We start from the raw sequence: 25,668 nt of genomic DNA, 5'->3' as shown, positions 1-25,668 counted from the left end.
CTCCACTTGGATTCAGCTCTCGAACATTTTCTCACATCTGCGTTGCAGACAAAAATGCATGATTCAACAAGAGAGGTTTAAACAAATCCATTTTAGAGAAAAAACAAAGCAATGCAGAATAGTGGTGGTGGTGGTGGTGGTGGTGGTGTGTGAGAAGCAGGATGGTTTTTGCTGAAACATATAAAAAAGTGAGGGGAGAATAAGCGTGTGTTCAGGAGAGATCACAGGCATCTCCCGAGTTAGGAAATAGTCCAGTGAAGAAACAGGCAAGCTAGCGAGATACACGTGTTCAAGGCCTTGAGGAGTGAGCTGGTGGACGGAAGGGGATGGCAGGAGAGTCTCGGCCCAGTGAGTGTTTCTGAGGCTTGAGGGCAAGCCTCCACCCTGAGCTCCCACCGGGCTTCCTCGTCCCACTCCTTGGCCCCAGAGTGTGCACAGCGCTGAAGCCCCCGGTGCTCCCCTTCCAGGTTGACTGTCCCCTTCCGTGCCCCTCACTCACACATGCTCTCCTGAGAAGCAGCAGGGACCAGGGACGGGTCCCCTTTGCACGCTGCAGGCCATGGGCTCCCTCTCAAATAGTTCCAAAAGGCTGTTCTCCAACACGGGCCTTTGGGAAGACTCTAACAGCACAAGGGGAGACGACTCCAGCCCACGGTCACGAACACAGCCACAACAGCGGTGTCTTCTACTTGCCTGTGGGGTTCAACAGGCCATTCCCAGTGTGACAGCAGTGCCATCTGACTCAGAAATGCCCGAAGGTGGGGGGGGGGCATGGAAATCAGCCCTGACTGATCCCCAGTCCATCCTCGAAGATTTACTCAGTTTCTCATAATGCAAATTTAAATGTACATGCTTTGCTCTTAAAAAGAGAAATGAAAGATTTCCCACTAAGCTAAGCACACCCGCACTCTCCCTGCAGCGTCCCCCCATAGGTGAGCCTCAGCTCAGGCCGAGCTTTCCCTTGGGTGCCCGCAGCCACAGTTCCTCACTGTGGGCAGAGCAAACAGCGTTCAAAAAGCTCCAGGAACCTGCTCTGATCCCAGGGAAGGAGACGAGACCTCTTCATGTCTGCCATAGAAGGAGTTTCTAAGAAGGTGATTAAAACGGGTTGGAGAGCTAGCCCAGCAGGCAGGGCTCTCCCCTTGCACATGCCTTCCCAGGTGGGCCCTGAGCGCATAGTCTGGGTAAACCCTGAGCACCAGCAGCGGTGGCCCCCAAACAAACAAACAAACAAACAAACAAACAAACGAAGATAATAAAAATGCATAGCTCAGTTACTCCTGCTCCTCCACCACCATTTCCCACCACCAATATCCCAGGTATACCCCCCTTTTCCCACCCTGCCCCTGCCTCCATGGCAGATAATATTCCCCATACTCTCTCTCTACTTTTGGGCATTATGGCTTGCAACACAGACACTGAGAGGTCATCATGTATGTTCCATTGTCTACTTTCGGCACGCATCTCCCATCCCAACTGGTTCCTCCAGCCATCATTTTCTTAGTGATCCCTTCTCTATTCCATCTGCCTTCTCCCCTCCGCTCATAAAGCAGGCTTCCAGCTATGGGGCAATCCTCCTGGCCCTTGTATCTACTGTCCTTGGGTGTCAGCCTCATGTGATATTATTCTATACTCCACAAATGAGTGCAGTCCTTCTATGTCTGTCCCTCTCTTTCTGACTCATTTCACTTAGCATGATACTCTCCATGTCTCTCCATTTATAAGGAAATTTCATGACTTCATCTCTCCTAACAGCTGCATAGTATTCTGCTGTGTAGATGTACCAAAGTTTCCTTAACCAGTCATCTATTTTAGGGCACTTGGGTTGTTTCCAGATTTTGGCTATTGTGAACAATGCTGCAATGAATATATAGGTACAGATGTCATTTCTACTGGAAGCACTTGTTTTTATGTTATTTTTTTTTAGTTGAATCACCATGAGATACAGCTTTCATGTTTGAGTTTCAGTCATACAATGATGTAACACCCATCCCTCCACCAGTGTACATTCCCCACAAACAATATCCCCTGTACATCCCTCCCCCTGGCATCCCTACCCCTTCCCCTGCCTCTATGGCAGACAATTCCCCTCTTACTCTCTCTCCATTTGGGGGCATTATGGTTTGCAATACAGATAATGAGAGGCCATCACGTCTGCCAAGTAGCCTTTGTCTACTTTCAGCACACATCTCCCATCCCGACCAATCCCTCCAACCATCATTGACTTAGTGATCCCTTCTCTATCCCAGCTGCCTCCTCCCCCAGCTCATGAGGCAGGCTGCCAACCATGGAGCAATCTTCCTGGCCCTTGTGTTTACTGTCCTTGGGTGTCAGTCTCATGTTATGTTATTTTATACTCCACAAGGAAGCACTTGTTTGTTTGCTTAAAGAAGCAGGGGCCGGTCTGAGTGATATTTTTTCTGAAAAGGGCAGTTTGGGGACCTCTGCAGCTCCTGGTCCTCCTCTGACCCTGATGGGTTCCCTAACCCATCTCCCTCCAGAGACTGAAATGGGGACAGAGGCTGCCCTCCTACAGCCTTCCCTCCGCTCCCTTCCTCCCTACTTTAGTGAAACATTTCAGTTCTGAAGGGGTCACTGTGGTACCTTGAAATTCTGAAGGTTCCTTGGCCTGAAAACTGGGCCCTGCCCTCTGCTGGTGGCCGATTCCCATGGGGAAAACTCTTGCATCATAAAAACTGCTATACCCTTACCGAGAGTTCCAGAAACTCTACTGCAATGAAGAAAGCAAAGCAAGTTCTCAGGCTCCTGTCTCCAGACCAGAGCACAAGCACAAATGACGGGTAATTTTCACAGGCTGCGCCCGAGTGGCCTGTTGTGGCACCAGGTGAGTCCTGAGTCCTGATTCAGGGTGCCAGGCTCAGGACATATATCGCACTAGAATTCTTGCAGAAAATTCATTGAGAAAAAAAGGACCTTGCTGGTGGAGTAGCACTTGGCTTGGGTGCTTTTGTCAGCAGGGTGTCATACAATCAATAAAATGGTATGAAAATCACATCAGCTCATGGTCCCGCCCTTCCTGCCCTCACCCTGAGCTCAGGCCGCCTGCCTCGAGGGAGATGTTCATAGTCACAGACTGAACCTGTTATCACCTTAAGTATGGCTGGGGCCCCCTTTACTAGTCTTTTATTATTTTTCTTTGAAGTCTGGGAGGACAAATTTTCTCCAGGTCTTTATCTGTGTGATGTTCTGCATGTACAGCAGAAAATGGAGTGGCTTCAAGAGCCACTAAATAGCCACTTCTGCATCCAGAGGAGTGACACCTACGCTCCTCTTTTCTTTTGCGTGCTCTTCCTCCCCTGAAAGGCTCGCTGGCGTCTGTGAGAGCCATGGCCGCCAGAACCCCTGGGAACTCCATTCACCCCTCCCCCCCAAACACGTGCCTTTTGGGGGGGCTGCAGTCTTAGCCTTGGGCTCTTAGCCTAATTTATTTTCTATTGTGGTAAAGCCTATATAACATAGCCTTACAAACACATGTTATATATAATATAATATTGTATTTATATACTTATATAATATAAACCTGACTACTTGAATAATTTCATTGAGTATTTTACTTCTATAAAATACCATCAAAATGTATTTTTTTTAAGTTACAAAGAAGATAATCAGAAATTGCTGTTCACATCCTCTTCAGCCTGTTTTCTTCTTGCCCTTCCTCAGGTTTAACTGGACAGACAGTAAATCAGTCACAACAACCACAACTGCCACAGTTCAGGCAAATTTCTGGAGAGCATCTAATGACCCTTACTTTTCACACTCTCAGGCTTGAACGGGACCCACGGTTCATTTTTTCCTTCCAAGTTTAAACGTTGAGGGCAAATGAGAAAAACGCACTGAGAGCCCGCAAGCTGCACCTGCTCCGGGCACAGCCACGTTCAGGAGCTGCCAGCCCAGCGCCCGCCTCAGCTGCTGGCCCTCGCACAGTCCAAATGCCAGTGACTGGGGGACATGTCCATATTGTGACAGCAGTTCCAGTGGCGTGTGGCGTATGGGAATCCTCCCGAGGGCCGGGATTACTGCCAGGCCAAACCCACCAGATATTTCAAGTGGAGAACCTACCAGTAAAGCACTTGCGGCTGACTTCACAATGACTTATTTTCAGAAATCTTAAAACTACTTTAAATAATTCAAGGGCATGACTAATTGTTGTTCTTCCCATGGTAAAAAGAAATACTCCCTTTTTAAACTTAAAAATGGCTTATTGTTCTTCGTGGTAGTCAATGGCACAGGAGTAGTTATTAGGAGGGAAAAACTCCTGACAGCATTGCCTTGCCTCCTCCGCGCTGAGGAACGTCTTCTAACGCAGAAGTGCGAACATATACAAAGGCAAGAGCAGAGATGCCTTTTCAAAGCAACCTCTTTTTAAAAACTACAGCTGTCCTTCAAAACTCTACAAAATATCTTTAGAGCTGATTTCTAAAACTTAAATGCTTTAGACACATTTTATGGAAAATAAGATGTTTTAAACAAAAAAATTTTTTTTCCTTAAATTTTTGGGAAATGAAGATTTTAGTGTCTCCTTGACTATCCACAACATTGTCTCCTAAGAATTGTTCCTAGTTGTCAGCAAAAAACATACAAAAATACAAACAACAACAAAAATCCACTAAAATTAGTGAATTTTTTTTTTCGAGACAGGGTGGGGTTGAGGGAAGTATATTCAGGAGAGCCCAAATAAGCCATGGACAATGGGGACAGACTCTTATAAGACATCTGGGGCAAGGTCCATTCACTGCAGCCAGGTACAGTGCCCAGGGTAGGAAGACAACAGCATCACACCTCCAGAGGTGTCAAGAAAGAGAAAGAGGAAGTACTTTGGAATTTCCAGAACAATTCACAATACTCCACTTCTCACCAGAAAAAAAAATTCTGTCATGTCAAGGATAAGGCCAGTGTAAAATGACACACAGGAGAATCTGATAACAGCTGAGAACTTAAGGGAGGGGAAGGTGGTCACGGCTAACGTACAACCAAGAAGCTGGATGGGGCCATCCCTGCCCAGGAAACCAGGGAGCAAACAGAGAAGCAGTTTGGGAACAGGGAATCCAGGTAGGAGGTTGGCTGCCACGGGTTCACAGCGTGCAAGCCCTTTGTGATGGAGAGCGAGGCTGCCCACGAGGGCCATGCCAGGAGTCTGAACCTGCTACGCATGGAGAATTGGCCACTCTACTGTGCCAGGGCAACAAGTGTGAGTCTTGGCTTTATTCTCTGCCAGGGCTGTATTAGCACCAGGATAGTCTATACTTAAACAGCAGCCAGGAAACACACACACACACACACACACACACACACACACACACACACACACACACGTGACCTGCAACCTGCAGCAAACGGCCCGGGGACAAGGGATCACCAAGCGTAGGAGCCAGCAGACCCCTAAGCCAGACAGCAGAGCCGCAGGGTAGCCCGTCCCAGCCTGCACTTGATTAGTAACTGATGGCTACCCTGGAGTCTCACCCTCCTTCCACCTCAGGGGCTGCCAGAGAAGTCCAGGGCTTCCCTCGCCACCCTCAGGGGTTGGCGTCTGATCAGCAAAGCTTCCCAGGACAGCAGCTTCTCATCAGGGCTTGCCTGGAGCCTTCCCTGTCCACCACGATCTTTCCCATTCCTCAGCCTCTGGGTTTCTGCCGAAGGCCAGGGAAGGCAGTTGACTCCCCAGTAAAGCTCTAGACTACTAGTCATTGCGTGTTCTTCTCTTGTTTTCATTTCCACACTCTGTTTGTTTTGTTTTTTTTTTTTTCTTTTTGGGTCACACCTGGCAATGCACAGAGGTTACTACTGGCTCTGCACTCAGGAATCACCCCTGCAGTGCTCAGGGGACCATATGGGATGCTGGGAATTGAACCCGGGTTGGCCGCGTGCAAGGCAAACGCCCTACCCGCTGTGCTATTGCTCCAGCCCCACATTTCCACACTCTGGAGTTTCTCCTTCCCATGTTTCTCTAACTCCTCCTCTGCCCACAGTGGCATCAAAATTAGTTTCATAAAAAGGTTGGCACTGGAGAGACCAGGGTTCTAGCCCCAGCACCTCATATGGTGCCCCGAGTCATGTCAGGAGGGTCCTGAGTGCAGAGCGCGGAGTGCCTTTAGGCGTAACCCCCAAACAGAACAAAACAAAAAGGCAACTGTTGCTCTGGGGAAAGTTGTGTCTGCACAAGACTAACGCAGAACCCTAAACACCTTCCAACCTCCCAGTGGTCTGAAGGACCTTCTGAGCAGCGTCCCTGGGGAACATTCATCCACCGTTCCATGACCATTAAAATGCAAAGCTTCTGTACCCTCACCAAGGCTAAGAGCTGCACGAAAGGAACAGATTCCTGTGAGTCACAGGGTTCTCTCAGGCTCTGCGCCTGCCTCTAGTGTGCAAGAAGAGCAAGCGGGGAAGCCCTTGACCGCAGCCATGGCCGCAGCTGCTCAGTGCGAAGGAAAGCTTCCAGACTTCTTTCTTTGAATTCTCTGAAACTGGCTGTTCTGAGTACGAAGGCAGCGAGGTCACCAGGGCACAAGATTGCCTCTGCCGCTTCCCTGACTGCTTGGCAGACAGTACTTGCTTTATGGAAGTAAGGCACCGGCAACCTACACGCATGGGGGCCGTTTTTTAAAGCAGCATGTGGCCACTCATTTTTCATTTTTAGCAATAAAGCATTTTTCATTTAAGATCTGCCCATTATTCTATAGACATAATGTGACTGCATACTTAGACTGGAGAATAAACATAACTCTCATGTACTCTGGAAAGCCAAAAACATTCCCATGATTCATATTGCAACATTTGCTTTATTGTTGTGGCCAGGAATTGAAGCCACAGTCTCTGCCGCGGTGTGCCTGGACTTGTTCATGAGAACCTCGGGCTGTCCGATCCAAGGGAAAGGACGGGGTGGGGGGGGCTTGGAGCACAGAGAGCCCCACCCAGGGCCACAGCGGGCAGCCCAGCAGAACCCAGCTCCAGCCCAGCAAGACCAGGCAAACCACGGCTGAAGTTTGGGGAGTGCTTAAGGGTCCAGTGACATAAAGCGAACATGGATTGGGTCACTACTGAGAACAACTCAGCTGGCCAGGCTCTGTGGCTGGAAGACCACAGGAGCTGGCCGTCTGGGTCTAACTGCCCAGCGGGTGTGAGTGCCTGGGCCACGTCTTCACTTCTCGTCTCCTCTTTATGGAGCACATGGCCACCTGAGTCTGGCACAACTGCCTCCCTCCCGCTCCCTGCCTCATCTGATCCTTGAGAGCTGGAATGCCTCAGTCCTCTGACAGGACAGGTTGCCAACCAAGCCGAACAATGCCCCGGCACCGGGCGGCGGTGGGGGGGGGGGGGATTCTGAGAAGGAGCTCCTTTAGAAGCCGCGCCCACTTTCCTTTGCAAAGGATCCTTTAGACAGCTCAACAAATGCTATCCACATCCTTAAAGGAAACAGAACAAGAATTTTTCTTTTTATTGAATCACTGTGAGATTCACCTTACAAAGCTGTTCATGGTTGGGTTTCAGTCATACAGTGTTCCAACACCCATCCCTCCACCAGTGCACATTTCCCAGCACCAGTGTCCCCAGGTTCCTTTCTATCAGCTACAAGAAAATTTATCCAAAAAAGTTAAAGTTCATACTGAGTGTGGGAAGCACTTGAATCTAAATATTTTATTCTTTTGCTTGACAAATGTATCAAAAATGATAGACAATATGACTTAGGACTATTTTATAATTATCCAAATTCAGTATGTAGAATAAAATATCTCAAACCCAGAGGTAGGTGAGATAAGGTAGATAAGGAAAAGTGGATAAGGCACTAGCCTTTCAAGCAGCTGACCCAGGTTCAATCCGAAGCACCCACGTAGGGTCCCAGAATTCTGTCCAGGAGTGATTCCTGAGCACGGAGCCCTAAATACCACCTGGCATGGTCCCCAAATCAAACAACAAATCTCAACCTATTCAAAACATTGCAAACATTTTTGTTTCATTTTGGGGCCACACTCAGGAGGGATCAGTCCTGTTGGGCCTCAGGGGGCCCCATGGGATGCAGGGATTGAATCCAGGTTGGCTGTGAGCAAGGCAAGCTCCCCTAACCTGCTGTACCATCCCTCTGGCTCCAACATTTCTCACTTTACCTGGATTCTATGACACTTCCTCACTGGCTCTCTCTTTATCTAGTTAACACCGTCTTTACACACATCCCGAGTCCCCGGATTAATTTGCTGCTTCACTGCCGCCTGATTTAATGCACAGACACACTAGCAGGAGGCTTAATAGCCAGACTAAAGCTCAAGCAAAGCAGAAACTTTGGACTTTGATCAGAAAATGTACTAAATTCTTAGATGAGGCTGGTCTGGAATCCTGTGTCAGGTCTTTTCTTTCTTCCTTCACTGAGCACGCACGGGCTTCTTTGATGGCGATGGCTGCGGAGCTCACGGCCACACGCAAGGTTCCTGAAGTTGAGACATCAAGTCTGGGATTCTAGATTCTAAACCCAAAGTGACATGAGTATCATGTTGTGAAGAACTAAAACAGGACGGACAATGATAAAGGGAAGGTCATCTGGAGAATGAAATAGCTGCCAGAAGGTAGCAGGAGAATGTCGAGGAACCAGGGTTCGTCCTTAGTCAAGAAGTGCTCTTAGGACAATGCTACACCTCAAGGCACAAAACTCACTAATGGAGGCTTTAAAAAGTGTGCTCAGAGCCCCTGGCAGCTGCTTGCTTCCACAGTCCAAAATCATCACTAAGCTTCTGGCCAGACTCCATCATCTCAAGACGACCTCACTCAGATATAATCTGCTGAAAATTAGGGCACGCAAGTTTATGACTGAAATCTCCAGGCTGTTTCGGGGTCAGGATGGGCTACTTCCCCCCACCTCCCTGTATTTCTGTAAGCCGTGGCAGTCAGATCCACACCCCAAAGCTGCCACCCAGTAAAAAAGAAAGCTACCCCAGCCTTATTTTCTCAATAAAATTACTGAATGCCCTGAACAAACAGCATAACCTCTTAGTACCTGTTTGGCAAAACATAATGCATAAAAGGAGAGAGAGAAAGAAGAGAAGTGCCTGCCATAGAGGCAGGCTGGTGTGTGTGTGGGGGAGGGGGCTGTGGGGGGTGTGATGTGGGGAGGATGGTGAGAGGAAACCTGGAGACACTGGTGCTGGGAAATGTACATTGGAGGAGGGATAAGTGTTGGAACAGTGGAACTGGGACCCAATCATGAACAGCTTTGTAATGCTCTATCTCATGGCGATTCAATAATACAAAAAAAAAAAAACAGAAGCGGGCCCTCCAGAGGCTCTTTGTCCTGTGGTTCAGTTCAATAACTGATAGAGTATGTCTGTTACATAAGAGCTTCTGAAAGACGTTGGAAAAAGACTTCATCACTCCTCCAAGGGCCGACCAAAGGGTGGCGAGAGACACAGGAGATGGTAACTTCAAATTGGAAGAGCCACTGGCTGCCTTGGATAAGACTGGCAGGTGGGATGCCAAGGCAATGTCAACTCCAGAGCCAATCAGGAGAGAGCTAGTGAAGAAGCCAGGAAGGGTGGTCCAGGGAGCGGGAACAGCATAGATAGTGGCTGGAAGCTGGAGGGGTGAGCAAAATAATGCCATTTTCATGCATTTTACATGCAACAATATTAAAATCTCCTAGATAGAAATGAAAATAAGTTGCCATAATAGATTTTTAACCTCAGGACTACTGGTTGTTTATAACCAATCTTAAATTCTGTTAAAAGCAGAAAGTGCTATGTAAGCATACAATAGCCATTTCAACTCTTTACAATATTATTCAAAGATTAACTAGAGAAGACGGACTTCAAGACTCAAGCCAGAAAGACTTAGCTGACATGAAAAATTCTACACATGCTGTGACATCAGTTTTTGATAACAATAAAATGGAAAGATAAAAACTGAACGAGTCACCAAAATAATCCTCATTTGCTCACATAAATAAATACAGCTAAATTTTAGTCTTGACTATTTTTATATTAAAAAATGACACCTCCCAAAAGATGGAGCCAGGCATCCCTACTAACAATTTCCAAAATATGTTAACTTTTATTGTTGCCTTACTTAATCACCAAAAACAGCCCTTTACACAAAATATTCCCAGGTGCATCTGCTGGCGTCCATTTTTCAGAGGATGGAGACAAAGGAAGCGCCCCCGGCACCCCCCCCACCTCCGCAGACTCCAGGCTACACTAGGGCCTCCAGACTTTCTCTCTCTACCCAGACTGGCTGATTATGCAATTAATCTTGCAGGAAGAGAAATTAAATTGGTGCCTCCAATCATTTGCTCAGTTTTTTTTTTCTTTTTGGGTCACACCCAGAAATACTCAGGGGTTACTCCTGGCTCTGCACTCAGGAATCACCCTGGTGGTGCTCAGGAGACCATATGGAATGCTGGGAATTGAACCCGGGTCAGCCACGTGCAAAGCAAACTTCCTACCTGCTTAGTTTTAAGAGCAAACTTAAAACTGTTTCAGTTAGCAACCCGACTGATGGGAATCCCCAAAATAAGGTAAGCTTGTAGCGGTGATGAAAGTTAGACAGTCTTGTTCTTTTGTTTCAAAGCTATAGCCCTGCTAGAGCCTGTGGAACGAGCAACAGTCACAAGGAAAGACCCAGAAGGAAAAGAGCATGGGGTGAGCAGACAAGGTGAAGGCGGGAGAGAGGGCAGCCTCGGTCACACTGGTCGCCACCAGGGCTGGCACAACCTGCTTCCTGCTGCACGGTGGTGCTTGTCGCCTTCCCGTGTCCCTGCAGTTCCAGCCCTCGTCTCTCCCTAGGAGGCTCATGGCCCTCGGAGGGTCACAGGGACAGAATAAAGAGAAGACATTTCTTCCTCTTCCTCTCACACCCTCAGCTTAATGCTCCCACCAAGTTTCCTCCGACACCACTACCATGTTAGTAATCTCACATACAAGGGCTTAACAGCTCCGGGCTGAGATACAACAATCTTCACACACTTTCCTCTAAGGAAACTTTTCTGGATCATTTTTAGAAGATTATTCATAACAATCAATACAAAATAAATTATTTAGGTCCCACTTTAGAGGCAGGCTTTTGGGGTTAAGGTGGAAAAATTCGAAATATGGTGATAGTAAAGTGTAATAGTGGTGAGATTGGCATTGGAATATTGAATGTAATGAATTATTGTGAACAACTTTATAAAAATTAGATAAAAAAAAAGATAGGTCCACTAAGGCCCTTGGGTTGGTTGAATGAATTCTCTATTCTGCCTGAACCCAAGAATTCAGATTTCTACTTTGACAGGGGGAAAAGAAATCCTGGCTAATAGGTTTGATTATTTATTATTATTTTTTGAAAAATAAAATCCTGTTTATTTTTTGTTTGTTTGGGGTTTGGGGCACACCTAGAGGTGGTCAGGGTTAACTCCTGGCTCTGGGGTCAGGAGTCACTCTGATGAGGCTCCAGGGACATGAGGGGACACCAGGCATGGGACTAGAATCAGCCACAGGTAGGGAGCACCATCTGACAGTCCTTGCTCAGTGCCCCCTCCCACCTCAGACCACATCCAGGGAGGACGGGGACTCCCTGCCGAGTGATCACTGTGGCTGTGGGAAAGAGAAGGCCAGGCCTACCCCAGGGAAGCTCCATAAAGGTGCATAAAGGTAATCGTGATAACGATTCTAGTTCTGGAGTCACTGAAATTGAAATTAAAAAAAGGCATCAAATTTTACAATGTGTAGATCCCAGTTCATGTTTTTCCCAAAGTTGTTGTGTTGGGAAAATGGTGTTCCAGAAGCGTGGCACAAGTTGGTCACTACCTTTTCATGAACCTTTTCATACTGACTTTTCAGCCCATGAAATAAATGCCTGACACCAGAGAAATACAGGGAGCGTCCTGACTGAATAGCCCTTGTTACAGCAACGGGGAGCAGTTAAGCTACTGAAAGACCGCAAGGAACTGAAACACAATTTTGCTCCCAAAGGTTTCTGTTGTTGTTGTTATTTGCCAGCTTTCTCCTCTTGAGCTCCCTTAAAACTAACATTCATGCTCGGCTTCTACCCTGCATGACCTCAGCCACCAGGCCAGCACCTCAGACTGAAAAAACCATGTCAGCTAAAGAAGCCATGTTAAGATGTCCTGTGTGTTTTAAATACATTGATCATCTTCTTGAAAGTGGCATTTTAAAAAGAGTAAATACAGTGCAGTGGGTCTCTTCTGGATCCTTCTATAAATGGCTCCATTAGTGTTGCAATAACCTCATGCATGGCACACAGCATCTCTGAGCTTTGGTGTCCTAAATATCAAAGGCAGATGACAGATCATCCACAGAGACTTGTGTGATCAAAAGAGTTCATTGAGAGGTACCAGTAATGGCTGACACAGCCCCTTTCCTGATCCCTAGACCTAAGTTGATTTTTATGGGTTCCATTTATTTATATTTTTGGCAGGCCTCACCTGGCTGTGCTCAGGGATCATTCCTGGCGGGTCTCAGGGGAACATAGGTGGGACTGAGCCAGGTCAGGTGAAGGCAAGGAAAGCATCGTGCCCACTATATTATCTCTCTGGCTCTGTGAATTCCATTTATTATGGAAAAAATGATAAAGAGCTGCCCAAAGAAGTGGCCGTGACCATGTTACAGGACAGAGAGCCGAGCGTGGGCGGCCCAGCAGTGGGGCGGCACTGTTAAAGCCACCCCAGGGAACAGCTAGTTTACTCCTCGTCAGGGACACAAGTGAGTTCTGTGCTTTCATCCCACTCATCTGAAGGGAAGCAGAGGCTGGGGTCCCGAGAGTAGTGGCCTCCCAGAAGTGGCCACAGCCGCTTGTGCTTGGCCCGTGCTGCTATTCAGTGTGTAGCTGCCCCAGGCTCTCGCTGCCTCTCCTCCGTGTCCTCACATGGAAGAGCAGATTGTGGGCACACTCGTGGCCATGGAGCAAGCGGGGGCACAACTGGCCATTGCGTCCACTGCTCCCGGCCTGTATCTCTCCACTGAGTGTTGGCTGCAGCTGGGCAGCCTCCCCACAAGGGGCAGAACTGCAGCCTGAGCTGCCCCCATGAGACCCATCCTTGGCTCTCGGCAGAGAGCACAGAGAGCACTGCTGGCTCAGGAGGTCTGACCGTGGGGCATGTGTTTCACGGTAGAACCGGAGCCATGCCATGGGGGAGGTGCCCTCAGGGCCTGCTGGGCCTGCTGAGGGCGTGCTGACCAATGGCCAGAGACTGAGAGGCTTGAACAGCAAAATATTCTCCTCATCATTCTGGAGGCAGACAGTCTGCAATGAGGGGTTCTGATGCAGGTCCTGGTGCCTGTCGCAAGCACACTCCAGGGCTTCTGTCTATATGGCCCCATCCCACTCCTAAGGCCGGGCCCTCGGGACTCATTGCCTGCCAAGGTCCATCTCTGAATAGCCATCGCCATGGGACCAGGACTTCGACACAGGAATTTGGGGGGAGCAGAGCACAGTCTGTTGCAGGCCCTTCCTTCCACCCTGAAACAATGGTACTAAGCACGCCATGCCTGTGCCCTTCACGTCTGTGTCCAACCCAAAGGTTATACTTCTAGCCCTCTTGAAAACTGCGTGAATCTTGATTTTTAGGAAATTCTGATATGAGAAAAAGAGCAGCAGCATCCTGACGGCGAGGGGAGGGCCGAGCCACTCTCCTGCAGTTTAACACTCCTCAGAAAAAACAAAAGGTCAGAAGAAATATAGCGCATGGCCACTTACCATGGCAAAAGGCCATAAAATCTCAGACTCTATGGGAGTAGGCAGAACGTATTTGATTTGGGCTGAATTTCCAGACATAGAAGGTTATCATGTTCTCCCCAGTGCAAGAGCTTTCAAAAACAAACTATGCGCCCCAGTAACTGGCAGGACCTTGCAAGCATTTGCCTTCTGTAGTTGAAGGGGTTTACTTTCTCCACGACATTTGCTTTCAAGAAAACCCTGGTATATATTGTGTTTTAATTGCTAGCATGTGCTTTGCCTTCAGCCAAAGAGAAATCACCTTGAGGTGGGCATTTACCCAGCCAGGGGTGGCTGATTTTGATGAATTGGTCAGCACAGCAAGTAATAAGAACAATCCAATTACTTTTTACGTTTATGAAACACTTTAACATTCTCTCCTCCAGATTTTCATGCTTCGGTATTAATACTATCCCTTTCCTGGTTGAAGAGACTAATTTTGGGGTCTCCTATGACTTGCCAAGGTTATATGGCCACACAATCAGGTCTAGTTGTCAGGCTTTCTGACACCATTAAATCGCTTTTGCATGCAAATCACTGGCTGTGCTCTAAATCAGGGCAGAGGTCCCGCTGCCACAGCCAGGGAGAGGGCTGGGGCTCAGACAGCATGTCACAGACAGACCGCACAATGTCCCAGGACCCCACTCCAGGGAGCACCACCCAGAGCGGGCTGAGGCTGCTGCTCACAGCACCACGGGCTGAGCACACAGCAAGTGTGTGCATTGTTCCACACACACCTTCATGGAGGAGGCACCAGGAAGTACCGAGGTTCCTCCTGCAGTCCCTCAGGTACCGCCCAGGGCCCTGCCAGATGGACAGGTGGCCAAACACTTCGGAGTGCTAAGCGGGCAGCAGCACCACCTCAAAGCACCCTGGCCCGGGACAGACTTGCTGCGCACCCCACGCCTGCCAACCAGGCCGACAGAGCAGCCAACTGAGGTCACAGGGTCCTCAGAAGCCTCTCAAGCTATGGCCATACCGACCCCCAACCTTGCTCTGTCAGTGGATCTGTGGTTATTTATGCTGCTGTGTACACACCTACATTCTAGCTCTAAAACATCTTGCTCTTACAATAGGAAACTGCAGAAAATCAAAGCCACACAGCTTTAATAATAATAATGATGATTATGATGATGATGATGATGATAATAATAATAATAATAATAATAATAATAATAATAATAATGCATTTCTCTACATAATACTAACAGAAAAATTTGAATTCCACGGAAAACCCACAAGGACTGCAGGCCCAGCAAGAAGACTGATGATGAGTTGCAGTGCCATCATTGAAATAGATTTATCTTGTCCCAGGAACTTTCTTGAAACATTTGATTTTATTTTCCAAATTAAGGAAGAAAATTGTTTATGCTTGTATAGCAAAATATAAACATTGAAGATACTTACAGAGAAGGGGTGTTTGGGCCACAACTGGCTGTACTCAGGGCTTACTCCTGGCACTGTGCTCAAGGATCATTCCTGGTGAGGCTCAGGGGACAATATGGGATGCTGGTGATCAAACCCGGGCCACCTACATGCAAGGCAAACATCCTATCCTTTGTACCATCCCTCTAGCCCATCTGAAGCTATATATAATGGGGAAGGAATGATGGTCCAGTGGGTAAGCTTCTTGCTTGCACGTGCCCAGCCTGGGTTTGGTCCCTGGCACTCCATATGGTCCCTCAAGTTTGCCAGGAGTAAGCCCTGAGCACCACCAACAAAAACAACCGCACTAAACTTATTAAAATAAAATAGGAGGATTGGTGTCAAAGAGATTATACAAGGGTTAAGGCATCAAGTGCCTTAGATGTCATAGGCCTCCGCTCCATCCCTGTCACCACTAATGCGCCCCCATCCCCACCAGGAGTGATCCCAGAGCACCATCTCCTGTGACCCAAAGGCTCTCCCACACACACAAAAAATGGGGATTTAAAAAAAATTTCTTTGTGATCTTGGGAAGAAGGCCCATCTGTGACCTATCGTGCTATTGCTGGAAGTTTGAAAATTAATTCTATTGTTAGGATTTTGGTAACGCTTCAGTGCACTCAAGAAAGGCCAGAAGTTAAGCTGGGTGCCCGTGTGTCTGAAGCCTGCAAGGAGGCCTTTGGTGCTCAGCATCTCTCTCAAGCCTCCTCTCGGCTCTTCCCTCCGACTGCTCAGCTCTCTCCTGTTGAGGACACCACAGGGCAGTGTCCAGGGGCCAGGAGCTGATATTTGGAAGTGGGGAGGCAGGGTGACCGGAAAAACCCCTTAATCATGGTGCTTTTTCAGAAGGGTCACTAATATTTCTTGTGAGCTTTATCTTTCCTGCTTCTTTTCCTCTCCTTCTGCAGAATTGAATAATTTCTAAAAAATGCAATCTCTTGAAAAAATTTTCAAAGAATGAAAACTTGTATTTCAGTTGTGTATCAGGCCACGAGCAAAGTTTATTTTAGTGATTTCTATACATTCAGAGAATGAACGTCAGTCGAGTGCAAAGCCTATGGATTCCAGGAGGAAAAAGACTTTTAGAAAGGCTGCGGCCAGCAAGAAAGCTGATGGAGAAGGGACTCAGGGTTGCCTTGGAAACAGCTGGGTGGAGGGGATGCTCCATAGCACTTAAAGAAACCTGAGACCACTACAGGCTCATCCTCTCTCCTTAACTCTCATGGAGAGCCTTCACTTCAAATATTCTCTTTTGTGTCCTCACAAACCACTGAAATTCTCCATAAATTGACTACTATCAACCAGACTATAGTCATTAATTAATGCTTATGTGGACTGTTTCATGACACAGTGAAGAACTCATATCAAACCAGAATACAGTTACGGCAAGAAAACTTAAGTTGGAGCCAGAGCAATAGTGCAGTGGATAAGGTATTTGCCTTGCACACAGCAAACTCAGGTTCAATTCTCAGCACCCCATGCGGTCCCCTGGGCACCGCCAGGAGTGACCCCTGAGTGCAGAGCCAGGAGTGAGCCCTGAGCATCAGAAGGTAAGGCCCCAAAGCAAAACAAAACAAAAGCCTCAACTGTATTATCTTAAATATTTGAAATGTATAAAATATTTTTAATTTAAAACAATTTTTATCTTGATAGCAACCTTTTATCTTAACTATGTCAAGAGAATTAAGACAAAGTCAAGCAAGAGGAGATATGGACATAGCTATTTCAGATATCAATTTGACAGCACTGATTAATATTTCAGACAGATTGGCTTTCTACCCTCCTAAAATTCCTGGCTGAGAAGGAGTTGAACTAGAAGATGTATAGATAAGGAAGCTTAATACCTACAATGTTTGCAATAGTAAAGAAATTGAAAAGAAGCACGACAGATTTTAACAATAGGCAGAGCAAAACAAAGTATCTGTCAACCCTATCTAAATATTGATTTCTGTATTTAAAAGGAAAAAGATATAAGAAATGACCCCCCCAAAATTTTATATCATAAAAAATAGTAACTATGTACACAAAATCAGCTGTTTGTTTTTAAGAATATGCACATGATGGTATGCACATAAAGGAGTTGTTCTGTGTGCATGGTGTCAGGAGTGGGTCTGTGTGTAAGGCACGATTGCCCCGGAGGAAGCAGGTGAGCTGCAGGTGCCTCGGTTAGGATGGTCTGGGCTCCAACCAGGAGAAAACCAACTGACCTGCCCATGGATCCCGGGGAGTTTCAGGCCTCACAAACACGTCAGGGCAGAGATTAACTGCCGAGGAAGCTGCAAGAGTCATGCACTGACCCGTTTTCCCTGGCCTTAGATATCAGTCTCAAACATATTTTTTTAATCATTGAATCACTGTGAGATACAGTTACAAAGCTTTCATGTTTGAGTTTCAGTCATATAATGATTGAACACCCATCCCTCCATCAGTGCACATTTTCTACCACCAATGTCTCCAGTATCCTCCCCCTTTCCCAGCTTCCCCCTGCCTTCATGGCAGACAATTTTCCCCATACTCTCTCTCTACTTTTGGGCATTATGGTTTGCAATACAGATACTGAGAGGTTATCAGGTCAAACTTTTAAAAAAATATCCCACAAAAGAATGCAGTCATTCTCTAAAATACAGAAAGAGCCCATGGAATGAGAAAAAATATTTACCCAATATCTGTCAGATAGGGGCTTAATATCCACACACTTGTAGAACTTCACAAGAAAAAAACTCTAACCCCATCAAAAAATGGGGAGAAGAAATGAACAGAAAATTCCTCAAAAAAGAAATTCAAATGGCCAAAAGACACATAGAAAAAATACTTAACATCACAAATCATCAGGGAATGCAAATCAAAGCAACACTGAGGTATCATCTTACAGCACAGAAACTGGCACACGTCAATAAGAACAAGAACAGCCAGTGCTGGCATGGATGTGGGGAGAAAGGGACTCGCATTCATTGTTGGTGGGAATGCCGACTGGTCCAGCCTTTTTGGAAAACAACAAGGACATTCTTCCCAAAACTAGAAATTGAGTTTCCATGTGACCCAGCAATACCACTCCTGGGAATATATCTAAGAGATGCAAAAAAAACACAGTAGAAATGACATCTGAACCTGTATGTTCATTGCAGCACTGTTCACAATAGCCAGAATCTAGACCGAGTGCCTTAAAACAGATGATTGGTTAAAGAAACTTTGGTACGTCTACACAATGGAATACTATGCAGCCTTTAAAAAAGATAAGATCATAAAATTTGCATATAAGTGGATGGACACAGAGAGTATCTTGCTAAGTGAAATGAATCAGAAAGAGAGGGACAGACATAGAATGACTGCATTCATTTGTGGAATATAAAATAAATTGATATGAGACTGACACCCAAGGACAGTAGACAGAAGGGCCAGGAATATTGCTCCATGGTTGGAATCCTGCCTCATGAGCTGTGGGAGAAGGCAGTTGGGATAGAGAAGGGATCACTAAGTCAATGATGGTTGGGGTAATTGTCTGGTTGGGAGATGTGTGCTGAAAGTAGATAAAGGACCAAATGTGAGAGGCTCTCAGTATCTGTATTGTGAACCATGATACCCCAAAGTAGAGAGAGAGTATGGGGGAAATTTTCTGCCAGGGAGGCAGGGGAAGGAGTGGGATAGGGGGGATACTAAGGATACTAAGGTGATGGAAAATGTGCACTGGTAGAGGGAGTACCAGTATGACTGAAATATATGATTACCGTATGACTGAAATTCAAACATGAAAGCTTTGTAACTATCTCACGGTGATTCAAAAAAAAAATGAATGCAGTCATTCTATATATGTCCTTCTTCTGACTCATTTGACTCTGCATGATATTCTCCATATCCATCTATTTATAAATGAATTTCATGGCTTCATTTTCCCTAACAACTGCTTAGTATTTCATTGTGTAGATGTACCACAGTTTCTATATCCAGTCATCTGTTCTCAGGCACTGGAGTTGTTTCTAGATCCTGACTACTGCAAACAGTGCTGCAGTGAACACCGGAGTGCAGATGGTGTTTCTGCTGCGTGCTCTGGGCCCTTAGGGTGTATTCCTAGAAGTGGTATCGCTGGGTCAATTGGGGGCTCAACTAATATTTTTTTGAGGAATGTCTATATTGTTTTCTAAAAAGGCTGGACCAGTCAGCATTCCCATCAACAATTAATGAAAGTCCCTTTTTCCCCACATCTGTGCCAACACTGGTTGTTTTTATTCTTTTGGAATGCCAGGACCTTGCTTTTAGTCCTTCTGTCACTGTGTGTCTCCCGTTCCTCAATCTTCCTTTCTTCAGTTCCTTAAGAAATCACCTAAGTTCATTGGGGCTGGAGAGATAGCACAGCGGGGAGGGCGTTTGCCTTGCACGCGGCCGACCCGGGTTCAAATCCCAGCATCCCATATGGTCCCCTGAGCACGGCCAGGGGTAATTCCTGAGTGCAGAGCCAGGAGTAACCCCTGTGCATCGCCAGGTGTGACCCAAAAAGCAAAAAAAAAAAATCACCTAAGTTCATGATGTTTCTGTCAAAGGAGCCTACGGCGTACAGATGCTCAATAAGCATGTGCTAAATGGAACAAAGTGGTTTCAGAGCTTTTGCTAATGAGTCAAAGCATCAAGGAGCACCTGAGAGATTTTTAAGAAATGCTGAGCTTCAAGTTTCAACCCATCCACATGGCCCCATGGTGGTGTGGACATTGCCAAGGTGAGGCCCCATGCTTAGCCTCTTCCATTTTCGATACACTGTTTCTCACACCTGCGTACAAGGTTAAGTATATAGCTTCTATTCTGAATCATCAAAAGGAAATTGTCCGGTGACCCACAAACATTCAAGTTGTCTCTTGGGGGAACTTTGCCTAAGAAATTAGTTCACTTAAGATGCCAAGTAGTCCTCAATTGCAAAGAATTCTGGTGAGACTAATGACCACATTAATGGGGCAGAACATGTAACTCAATGGTAAGGGTATGGTTTGCCTGCATGCAACCTGGGTCTCTCTCTCTCTCTCACACACAAACACACACACAACTGGGAATGATTTCTCACATTATTTAAAAACACACAGCAAGGTGGCAAAGGGCCCAAGCCAACACAACAGGACTGACGCTCACAACTGAGTTTGGGGGAGGCTGGAAGAGTTCTTAGGCGAGGGAAGTGGATACACCAGTGATGCGTGCAGTGCTGGAATCATGTCCATGAGAAGTCGTTATTAACAGTATTATAAATCGCAGAAACTCAATCAATAAGAAAAATTTAAAAATAAGCAATTTTTCAAAAGACTCCAGGCCCTTTGTGTCTGGAAGACTAGCTGGGTGTTTAAGGCATGAGCTCTGTGCACACAGTGAACCCGTGGTGCTGTCAGGTGCACTCAGCATGACCCTGCTGGGCCTCTGTGCCTACGAGTGCTAATTTCCGGGGTCCCTGGTACCACGCCACAAGAAGGGGGTGTGACCTCCAGACTCCATGCCAGCTGGGAAGGGCATGTGAGGACCAGGACTGAGCATCAGGACCCCAGCAAACACTGTCCAAATCTATGACTAGAGGAGTGTCACCTTAGGAGGCACCACGATGCAAGGGATAGCCTCCCAAAGCACCACCACATGCGAACATCACAGCCAGGTGTGTGCGCAAGCCTGGGCACTGCGACGTGAAGGGGAGAGGTGAGGGGGTGGAAAAAGATTTCCCTTATGAACACATGCTCACATTTAATAAGTACTTTTTTAGTGCTCTGAGGTACACCATATCCAAAAACAGTAACAATAAGTCTCTCAATGAGAGACGTTACTGGTACCTGCTCGAACAAATCGATGAGCAATGGGATGACAGTGAACAGTGACAGTGATAGTGAGGTACACCATCAGATTTAAACTGGAATTGCTCCTAGTTAAGTAACTACAATAGCATTCAGAAACATCTAACCTTTGGCTAAGGATCATCCACAATTCAATTCATCTACTTATTGGACAGCTAATATGAACAAGGCCTCTTGGGGACACGCTGCTGCGGATATTATGAATGTGACCATTCCTGACTTCCCATAGCTACTCCGAACAGAATGAGTATCGTTTCTGTAAGCAAATAATTCATCAAGTACCATTTCCACTACTTAAATGTGAAACTCAATTAGAGGCATCTAGGATACTGCCTATTAAACCACTGGTGTAAAACAGCCAAGAGTACTAGACTATTTTCAATACCTCACAATCTGACAGCTTGTGAAAGTTATGGTGTACGTGGATCAGCCTGGGACGGTCAGTGTCCCAAAGCACAAAGGGGAAAATGACTCTTTTCAGAGAAAGAAAACACAATCTGGGGCTAAACATTAAGACAAAGGGTGATCTCGGCATCCCCCTGTACTACAAAGCAACTGCTACTCTATGTACCACAGATGAATGAATATTAAAAAATAAGTGAAAGTTAAGAAAAAGGACTTAGCCCTTTGTGTTCTTAAAGTTCAAAAAAAACTGAAAAATTAACATATTAAAGGTACATGCATTATTCTTTTAATGTGATTAATTTTGAATTGATAACCTAAGTGACAGTGCTGAGAATGATCGATAAAGGTTACCAAGAGTTAAGAAGCACTGTTCAAAGAAATAGATGCATTTAACTTAATAAAGACACTCATCAGGTGACATGTCAACATGTCATATTACTTTTTATCATTTTTGTTTTGGGAGGTTATTGTTTATTGTCATTATTAAATGGTAGAAACAGAAGAGGGCCCAAACTTCTAAATGAGCCAAATGAGCTTAAGATCAATGGCTACTTTCAACATAACGATGTATTCTTCAGATGCCATCTGAACAGTTTCCTATCATGCCAGGCAATTTTTTTTTATCACACTAATTAGTAAAGCCTCACTTGGTTTAACTCTTTGGGGCCTAACATTTTATTAATAACATATTTCCTCTAGAAATATTCCCTTCTCTTGCCTCCACAGGAATCACTCAGGGGAGCAGTGAAACTAAAGCCGATTTTGCATTTATACACAGTGGGACAGATCAGCAAAATAAATAGACACATTGATTTCCAAGTAGAAAATGGCTAAAAACAGCACATTTACCATTCTCTTAAGCCACATCGCTCTGTGAAATGGAAGACAATTATTGAATGCCTTTGTGTCACATGCTTTATTTTTGACTAAATCTTGAAGCAGACTGCTGAGAAATGCCAAAGCTTCTACAGGTCCTGGCTGAGGGGAGGAATGAAACACTGATTTCCTACTTTTGCACAATAGTGCTCCAAATCCGAATTACTCTTTTAAGCATCATATTTATTTGAAGGTCGTTTTTAAAATACATTTGGGGGTTATTTGGGCAAATTCTCCACATAGAAAGTCTTAGAAGCAGAAAGAGAGCTAGAAATTACTTGCCCTTGAATTCTGAACTGGGGCCTCCCAAGGCGTCCTACCCTGGTTTCAGTGCAAGCTGGACTGAGCCAGCCAGTCCACTAGCCAGGATCTATTTAAGCTGCTATGAGATCCACAGGTGTGGACAGAGCCAAACCTTGTCCCAAATCGCTCAAGAGCCCAATGTCTGAGAAGAGCAAACGGGGAAACCCTCCTTCCATGGAAAAGAGCTGAGTTCCACATTCCACATGATAAGAATGTCCCCCCTCTCCCGCCGATTCAGTAATTTACCTGGACAGGGACGGGTCAGCCAACACCATAATAAAAACAGCAGATACTAATGACAAAACCTTCACAATCAAACCTCTCTTCTCAGACCCCTTTCCACCTGTTGAAGGGTTTGAACTTGGAGGACTGTAGGACCGTAACCTCAAGATACAGCCTACTGGAAATGCTCTACCAGAGATTCTCTACGGGGGATGCTCTATTGCGGAATGCTCTGGGGGAGGGGGGAGATGTTCTACGGGGGGTACTCCAAGGGACATGCTCTACGGGAGATGCTCTGGGGAGATCCTAGCCTGACTCCCACGAAGTGCGTGCGCGCCCTCCAGGCTCTCGTCTTGAGATGCCCACGGAACTGGCTGCTCATCACTCATCAATCACAGGGCTGGGAAAACTTTCTTACCTTGAGCATTGCAGGGAGGAGTGTCTGGCGCGGGCGCCCCTGGGCCCCGATCCTGCGCGCCCCTGCGGGAGGGCGGAAGGCACGCGCCCCTCAGGTTCGGGGCCGGGTCCAACCTGCCCTGGGACCACCGGGGGCGGCGTCCTCGGCCCCAAGCCGGGACAAGGAGACCGCGCGGGCCCGGGGCGTGCCTCTTAGGTTGCCCCTACCCAGGACGCAGCCTCAGCGCGCCCCGACAGTGCTCCCCGAGCACCCCCGTGCCGAGGTGATCTGCCTCTTCCGGCGCGTCGCCGCGGCAGCCCTGAGAGGGGGAGGGGCCCGGCCCCCCGTGACCCCCAAGCAGGTGGCCGGTCCTGCATCCCGGTCCCCATCCCGGCCTCCGTGACCCCTCAGCAGGTGGCCCGACCTGCATCCCAGTCCCCATCCCGGATTCCCGCGACCCCCAGCAGGTGGCTGATCCTGCATCGCGGTCCCCGTCCCGGATTCCCGCGACCACCGAGCAGATGGTCCGTCTCCATCCCGGCCTCCGCGACCCCCCCCCACCCCCCGCAGGTGGCCGTCCTGCATCCCAGTTCCCATCCCGGCCTCCGCTACCCCCGCAGGTGGCCCGTCCTGCATCCCGGGTCCCCATCTCGGGCCCGCGCATACCTGGGAGCGGCCGGAGGGACGCGCCCCCGCCGCAGGGAGCCGCTGGGGAAGCAGGAGCGGGGGCCGCGGGGGCGCGGGCGCGGAGAACGCGCTCGGCTGCGGGGGGCGCGCTCGGGGGTCCCGCGCCCGTGCGGGAGGTCGCGCCCGTGCGTCCAAGTCCCGGCGCGCGGAGCCCGGGGGATGGCGTCGCCGCCTCTGCCTCCACCCCGTCCCTCCTCCCGCCGCCCCCTCCCTCCTCCCTCCTCCTCCTCCTACCCCCCCTCCTCCTCCTCCTACTCCTCCTCCTACCCACCGCAGCCAGGGGGCCGCCCGCATCTCCCCGGAACCCCCGCCCGGGACGCGCCCGCCGAGGTCCCGGGAAAGTTGTCGGGGCAGAGGCCGAAGAACTGCGTCCGGAGCCCCAGGCGCCCCTCGCTGACCCCCGCGCTGTCTACAGCGCGGTGACCGCCCTGTCCCTGAGAGCGCGGCCGGCGGCAAGAGAGTGTCCCCTGCGCCGCGAGCTCGGGCCGGGATGCAAGGGGGGCGCGCGGGGCTGCTCGGCCTCCCCTCCCCCGCGCGGCGCCGAGAATGTTCCACTGACCTACATAGTTTCCCCACAGACGTGACCTCCCGGTCCCCTCTGCGGGACGGGCGCAGGAGGCCCCGCGAGGCCGCCTGCCCTGAAGCTCGAACCTGCGACCCCCGCCGGGTGGGGTCCAGCCGCTCAAGTCTCTCGCCCTGGGCCCTGCAGAGTGACGCGCCACGCGGGCTCTTGGCATCCTCCTGCGGGCCTGCAGGGTCCCTTCCCCGGGGAGTGGGCAGCATGGGGCACAGACCCCGGGGTGCCCTGGCTCGCCCTCTCTGCCCAGAGCCTTATTTGGGCATGCAACCCCACACCCTTCAATTAGATCCGAGCCTCACAGAGTTCCTTTCTCCCCCCTGCAAAGTAGGTCATTCTCTTTATTTCCCACTTGTATTATTTTTGTCTAATTCTCTTCCTGAAAAATAACCAAGCAGCTAGGAGAGGGAGCATCCGTGGTAAGAGAAGCGATTATTCTCTGGCGGGCTGACCTGGGGGCTCCGGAGGAGGAGGAGGATGATGAGGAGGTGGAAGAGGAGGAGGAGGAGGAGGAAGAGAAGGAGGAGGAGGAGGAAGAGAAGGAGGAGGAGGAGGTGCTGTGGAAGTCACTTACTTGTCCCGCAGGAGAGCACTGTTGGTTTGCTCTGAGGTTTTGTTCTGTCCTGCCCCCTCCTCCCTTCCCTGGCAGCTCGGGCCTCACCCTGCTCTCCGAGTGTGCCCATGCCGAAGAATAAGATCTGTGCTCTCAGCGGGCTTAATCACAGCCGAAAGCAGCCTCCCTCCTGTATTCTTGTTTGGCTCCCCCCTCCTCTCTTTTGGGAGCTAGTTGAAAAATCATTCATCTTTCAGGACACTGAAATGGCCCGTGGGCAAGTGCCTGAGTCCTCCTACAGGCCAGAGGCTTCTGCTGTGTGGGCTTTCCCCACTGCCCACACCCAGGCCAGTCACTAGGCCTTCTCCCTTTCGTCCACAGGGGCTGGTGCTGTCCTCATTCCAGGTGGCCTTCTGCCTCCCAGTGTCAGTTCCACCAGGGTAAGTGAACTGTGACCATGGTGGGGTGGGCAGTCTACGGCCGAGCGAGGCTGCAGAGGAATGGCCAGCGTGAAGGAGGCAGGAGGACCTTCTGTCAGTTGAATGCATTGGGTGGTTCAGTTCCTTTTCATGGCAGTTATTGAAGATTTATCATGAATCAGAAGTGAGACTGGCCTGCGAGTGGCCCAGTCAGTGTCTGCAGAAGGGCTTAGTTTAGAGGCAGAGCAAAGAACGAGACCAGACCAGAAAACAGAGTG

At 48.3% G+C, this 25,668-nt stretch overlaps 1 protein-coding gene across 10 annotated transcripts in view; it reads right to left on the bottom strand.

The window, feature by feature from the left end:
- Positions 1-25,107, bottom strand: part of NPAS2 (neuronal PAS domain protein 2) — a 160,237-nt gene extending 135,130 nt beyond the window's left edge. For 2 of the 10 annotated variants that reach the window (XM_055120125.1, XM_055120127.1), the window contains exon 1: positions 24,401-24,681. In XM_055120125.1, the coding sequence (XP_054976100.1) occupies positions 24,401-24,624 (224 nt within the window). In that variant the 5' untranslated portion in view covers positions 24,625-24,681. Of the gene's footprint in view, positions 1-23,175; positions 23,238-23,766; positions 23,790-23,820; positions 24,031-24,112; positions 24,367-24,400; positions 24,683-24,992 lie in introns of those variants that run through there. The other 8 variants (XM_055120134.1, XM_055120130.1, XM_055120132.1 and 5 more) reach the window with 7 other exon arrangements.
- Between the last annotated feature and the right edge of the window lie 561 nt (positions 25,108-25,668).

This window comes from Sorex araneus, chromosome X, assembly GCF_027595985.1.
Source record: "Sorex araneus isolate mSorAra2 chromosome X, mSorAra2.pri, whole genome shotgun sequence".
In the NCBI taxonomy this organism is placed as follows: domain Eukaryota; kingdom Metazoa; phylum Chordata; class Mammalia; order Eulipotyphla; family Soricidae; genus Sorex; species Sorex araneus.
This window is presented reverse-complemented; position numbering and strand designations above follow the sequence as displayed.